General features: G+C 49.1%; 2 protein-coding genes across 2 annotated transcripts in view; one reads left to right on the plus strand and one right to left on the minus strand.

Annotated features, from left to right (window-relative positions):
- The window catches only part of dok2 (docking protein 2), an 11593-nt gene extending 10543 nt beyond the window's left edge, over positions 1-1050 (plus strand). Inside the window, exon 8 of the mRNA XM_027286428.1 lies at positions 71-1050. Coding sequence (XP_027142229.1) covers positions 71-844 — 774 coding nt within the window. The 3' untranslated portion in view covers positions 845-1050. The remainder of the gene's footprint in view (positions 1-70) is intronic.
- A 211-nt stretch (positions 1051-1261) lies between these two features.
- LOC113747281 (bile salt-activated lipase-like) lies at positions 1262-5954 on the minus strand. Its single transcript, XM_027286429.1, has 12 exons — positions 5848-5954; positions 5351-5498; positions 5089-5208; positions 4784-4981; positions 3437-3567; positions 3007-3114; positions 2781-2904; positions 2509-2692; positions 2195-2398; positions 1911-2108; positions 1549-1656; positions 1262-1427 (listed from the first exon to the last, which is right to left on the minus strand). The coding sequence occupies exons 1-12, from the start codon at positions 5893-5895 to the stop codon at positions 1319-1321; spliced, it is 1680 nt and encodes a 559-aa protein (XP_027142230.1). The 5' UTR covers positions 5896-5954; the 3' UTR covers positions 1262-1318.

Genomic DNA, 5954 nt, shown 5'->3' on the forward strand with positions numbered 1-5954 from the left:
TTATGTATATATATATATATATATATATGTGTGTGTGTGTGTTGTTGACATGTCTGTCTTCTGTCCTCAGACTCGTCTGGAGCCTCCGGTGGACAAAGCTCTGACCGGCGTGAAGAGTCTGACTCTGGACACTCGCGGCGTCCCTGTCCCTCGAAAGAACCAGGTGAAGATGATCTCCAGCTGCCCGCTGCCTCAACCTGCCCCCGACCCCGGACCCAACCCTGCGCCCAACCAGAACCCAAATCAGACGTACTCCCAGATCACCATGCAGCCCTCAAAGCGAAGCACCAAGAGGGAGAAGAGGAGTGGCGGTGGCGGCGGTGGTGGCGGTGGCGGCAGCGTGGCTCCACCCCCTCTCGTCGCCCATGAGCCGGAGTACTCGCTCCCCTTTGACACCATCGCCATGAACGTCATGACCAACATCTCCCATCAGGTCCACCGAGCCGAGCCCGGCACCGACCCGCTCTACGACAGCATCGACGAGATGAAGATCAGGAACATCTTCCCGAGCGACGCTCACGCCGCAGAGCCCACCTACAGGAAGGTGGAGCACATCTACGACGAACCTGAAGGCTGCGCCGCCGCCGCCACTGCCATCGACGCCACAGAGAAACCTCCCACCTCCGTGTACGACGACCCTGAGGAGGTGAGAGGAGACGCCTGGAGGATCATGGGTACAGCTGCTGACCCTAAAGGTCACGAGTACCCGTACAACCCTCGAGCGGACGACTACGCCGTGCCCAAACGACCACAGAGGGTTGCAGCAGACGGAGGATTCACCGCGCAGCAATGTGACGGTGAAGGTGATGTAGACGAGATGATGTCATCGTTTGACGGACAGTGATGTCATTATTCAGCTCTTTGTTTTCCCGCTAATCAGTTATTGTCACTTTCATCGATTCTGTTTGACTGCCGCCATGTTTGCTCGGTTTGTCTTTGAACGCACCACGCTGTCATCATCGTTTGTTCAAACTAAACGAAACATCCTAATAATCAATATTAAACGTTTATCCAGTGTTTTTATCAAATAAAACATAAATAATGATTTAATGAAATGTTTGTGGAATTATTTCAAAACTCAAAAAGACTGTCTAAACCTGGACGTAGTCTCCGTGACGTCCCCGCAGACTGTCTAAAACCTGGACGTAGTCTCCGTGACGTCCCCGCAGACTGTCTAAAACCTGGACGTAGTCTCCGTGACGTCCCTGCAGACTGTCTAGCTTCATTTATTTCAGAGAAGAAGAGTACACAGTGTAACAGCTGTTTGTTGTTCTTCATATTCTCATTAAGATCTTTATTAATTAATCCATTCTGTATATTAATAAACAGTAGCAGTGTCTTCTTCTTCTTCTTGGTCCCTCTTGATCGTCGGCAGCAGGCTGTAGGTTTTGGTCCAATAGTCAACGTAGTACGATCTCAGGTCGTAGCTAAAAAGACGACAGAGACGACATTAAAAGCATCGTCCATGTTTCTATCTGAAAGTATAAAGTTCAGCAAAGTGCAGCAGTACTGATCCAAACTGAGGAACAGCAGAGTCCAGTACAGTACCTGATGGAGGACTTGCTGATCTTGTTGTTGATGATCATGTACGGGTGGCGATATTTGGTGAAGGCGGGCCACGGAGCTGGAACTTTACTGTCACCATTACTGGGATCACTAGACAGGAAGAGAGTTTGAGACCAGTTCAGACTGCTACAGACCAGTTCAGACTGTGACAGACCAGTTCAGACCGGTTTCGGCTGCTTACAGAGGACAAAGGTTATTTCAGGGCCAAACTGAGTAGCAGTGTAGTTTGGATCACTGCTCTGGTAAAGACCTGGTCCTTACTGGCCTGGTGTGTAACCAGAGTCTGACCTGCTTGTACTTGGATGTGTCGACCTGTGTGTTTGCAGTGCATGCTGGGAGTTTACCCGGTCCTGGCGAAGTTGGTCCAGTATGCAATCATGTACCCGGACAGGTCTCTGTGTCGGGGGAAGTAGACCAGTGGGGTGGAGAAGGGTTTACCAAACAGGTACTGCAAGTCCTCGGCGTGCTCCGCCTCCACCCAGCGAGGGAATCCTGGGATACGAGTTTTCATGTTGAACAGGTAGGAGTAGGTACGGGCGCCACTGAGGGACAAACATCAGGACACAGGTGCATCATGGTCAGGACTCAACGTATCACTTTAAACGTCGTCGGACCAATCAGAGCTCACCTGGTGTTGTTGGCGTGGAGCTGCAGGGCGATCTGAGTGGGAACCAGGAACAGGAAGTCCGTCTCAATGTCGGCCACCGTCTTCTTTACCACCGCCTGGTCCGGAACCGAACCCCAGTGAGACGTGTAGGTGCTGTAGGCCGAGTCGATGGCAGCGTTCCCTTTCTCTTTGGTCAGGCCTGCCAGCAGACCCTTCACCTGCGCTCTGAGGAGACACGACCACACCGACCAAGACTCATCAACTTCCTGTTTTCACAGACTCAGCATCCAAAGAATCTGTCCCGGGCCCTCCTGGGTCGGTGTTTCGGTACTCACACTGTGGTGGCGTTCTTCATGTTGATCGAAGGAACGTCAACTCCAGCAAAGAAGTGTCCGTCCATGCTGTTGATCCCGGCCAGGTAATCAAACTGAGCCGCGTTGTGAAACAGCTGACTCGGCTCATCCGGGATGAAGTCACCATCGACCACCGGAGACAGTTCAAGAAGATCCATGACCACACCTGCAGGGAGGACCGGGACACTGAGCTGTGAACCCACGAGGTTCAGCTCCATTAAAGCAGTCAGTACCATCCGTCTGTTTGGTCTCACCTTTTCCCAGAATCAGCAGGACATCGATTTTTCCCGCCATGGTGAGACCGACAGGGTCGCTCATCTTCAGACATGTGACCATTTCGTCCACGTCGGTTCTCCAACAGCCGACCTTACGAGCGATCTGCAGGAACAAAAACACACAACGCTTCAGTAACAAGGAGCTACAGGACGCGTTGGGTCTGATCCCACTTTAAATCAGCGAGTGTTGGCGAGTGTCGTCGACCTTCTTGGTGAGCGCCATCGGTTGCCTCTGCAGAGCCCATGGACTGAGAGCGACACCACACTGAGAGATCGCTCTACGGAACAACCCTTTACTGTAAGGAGACAGCATCTGAGGAGACAGACAGGTAAAGACAGGTAAAGACTCTAAGCTCCTCCCTCTCTGTTTCCTTCATAATCCGTCTGGACTTCCTGTCAGCAGCAGTGTTTTTTTGTTTTTAAGGATTTGTTTTGTCCTTTTCAAACTTTATTTGACCGACAGCTGAAGAGCGACAGAACGTGGACAGAGAGAGAGAGACGGGGAATAACACAAGGGAAGAGCCGCGGGACGGACTCGAACCCTCTGCTTCCACAGCACGGACCGAGCCTTCACACACGGGACGGCCGCTCTACCAGCTGAGCACCGCCCCAGCAGCAGTGTTTTGACCTCTGACCTGGAAGCTGACGCTGGCGGCTCCAGCTGATTGGCCAAAGATGGTGATGTTGTCGCGGTTTCCTCCGAACGCCTCGATGTTCCTGCGGACCCAGGAGATGGCAGCGTGCTGATCCCAGAGCCCATAGTTACCTGACAGGAAACACAGTCACCTGTTTCCTGTTTCCTGTTCAACCATTTTGCATATGCAGATTGTTAAAAAGAAAAAAAACAGAAATCAGAGAATCTGTGGACGAGCTCTGAGCAGCTAAGCTAACAGCTGCAGTTTATCTGCTAACACTGACCAGAGGCATGCTGGGAAATCCCCAGCTGGCACCAGATCCCGGGCTGACCCCAAAATACTATAAAATACTATCACATACTCAAGAATACTATAAAATACTATCACATACTCAACAATACTATAAAATACTGCGAAACACTGCGGCTGTGCTCACAGAGTGAAACAGAGATTTAGGAGAGAATTTAGTGTTGTTGATGTTGTTGGTGTTGTTGGTGTTGTTGGTGTTGTTGATGTTGTTGGTGTTGTTGGTGATGTTGTTGGTGTTGTTGGTGTTGTTGGTGTTTTTGGTGTTGTTGGTATTGTTGCTGGTGATGTTGTTGGTGTTGTTGATGTTGGTAGTATTGTTGTTGTTGGTATTGTTGTTGGTGTTGGTGTTGTTGGTGTTTTTGGTGTTGTTGGTATTGTTGGTGTTGTTGGTAGTGTTGCTGGTGATGTTGTTGGTGTTGTTGATGTTTTTGGTGTTGTTGGTGTTGTTGGTGTTGTTGGTGTTGTTGATGTTGTTGATGTTGTTGGTGTTGTTGGTAGTGTTGCTGGTGATGTTGTTGGTGTTGTTGATGTTTTTGGTGTTGTTGGTGTTGTTGGTGTTGTTGATGTTGTTGATGTTGTTGATGTTGTTGGTGTTGTTGGTAGTGTTGCTGGTGATGTTGTTGGTGTTGTTGATGTTTTTGGTGTTGTTGGTGTTGTTGGTGTTGTTGATGTTGTTGGTGTTGTTGGTAGTGTTGTTGGTAGTGTTGTTGGTGTTGTTGATGTTGCTGGTGATGTTGTTGGTGTTGTTGATGTTGTTGGTGTTGTTGGTGTTGTTGGTAGTGTTGTTGTTGTTGGTGTTGTTGGTGTTGTTGGTATTGTTGTTGGTGTTGTTGGTAGTGTTGTTGTTGTTGTTGGTAGTATTGTTGTTGTTGTTGTTGTTGGTAGTGCTGGTGTTGTTGTTGGTAGTATTGTTGTTGTTGGTAGTATTGTTGTTGTTGGTAAGTGTTGGTGTTGTTGTTGGTGTTGTTGTTGGTGTTGTTGATGTTGGTAGTATTGTTGTTGTTGGTATTGTTGTTGGTGTTGGTGTTGTTGTTGTACCTGGCAGTCGGGAGTCTCCGGTGCTCAGGAAACCCATTGTTCCGACTCTGTAGTTCACCGTGACAACGATGACTCTGCCCCTGTCGGCCAGCTCCTTCCCGTCGTACAGCGAGTCTCCGAGGATTGCCACGTCATTGGACGCCCCCAACAGAAAGGCTCCTCCGAACAGGTACACCATCACCGGGAGGTTGGTGGACACTGACGGAGACAGATGGAGGTCAGATCACGTGGTTACAACAGTAGACGCTATTATGACATGATCAAGCTTCATATGTATCACTTCCTGTTCTGGGTGTGTTATGTACATTTTCGTCCCTGTGGAACAAAGATGTTCAGGTACAGACAGTCCTCGCTGCCCTGGGTTTTTGTCTGCAGCAGCGTCACCTGCAGGCAGCGATCCCGATATTTAGTCGCCTTCAGGATTCCTGGAAACAACAAACAAACACAGCTAGGCCTGCTTCCAGTGTTCATGCTAAGTTTAAATTTCTGAACTTATTCACGACAGTTTAAATATGACATGTTAGAGTACACCTGTACAACCAGGTGTGTGTGTATGTGTTCAGTTACCGCTCCATCCTGGATGGGGTTTTGGTTTTTCCCACTTTCCGGGGACGTCAGCGAAGGGGACTCCTTTAAAGACATCAACGGACCTGAACAGCCCCATCCGGTGACTCTGCCCCTCCACCTGCCCACCCTCGGTCTGCACGACACCCAACTACACACACACACACACACACACACACACACACACACACACACACACACACACACACACACACACACATTTCAGCAGTTTGAATTCTTCATTTATCAGGTCGTCCACCTGAGGCTGGCTCCAGAAGTGAGTCAGTCTCCATAAGTCCCCATGTCCAAATGTCCAACTTCACAGCAGAAATAAACATGTTTACAGCCTGGTACAAAAAACAGTTTAATGCAAATACTTTATGTACAAATACTTCATGTACTTCATGTACAAATACTTCATGTACAAATACTTCATGTTATGTACTCTTCATTTTTCACGTTCAAACTAATTAAAAACATGTTGATGACATCACACTCACCTTCGCAGCCGAGGCAACACCAAACAGAACCACCAATAACAGCATCATAACCTGTCTGTCTCCCCGTCTGTCTGTCTGTCTCCCCGTCCGACCTCTGGCTGCTATTT

This window comes from Larimichthys crocea, chromosome XIII, assembly GCF_000972845.2.
Source record: "Larimichthys crocea isolate SSNF chromosome XIII, L_crocea_2.0, whole genome shotgun sequence".
Classification (NCBI taxonomy): domain Eukaryota; kingdom Metazoa; phylum Chordata; class Actinopteri; family Sciaenidae; genus Larimichthys; species Larimichthys crocea.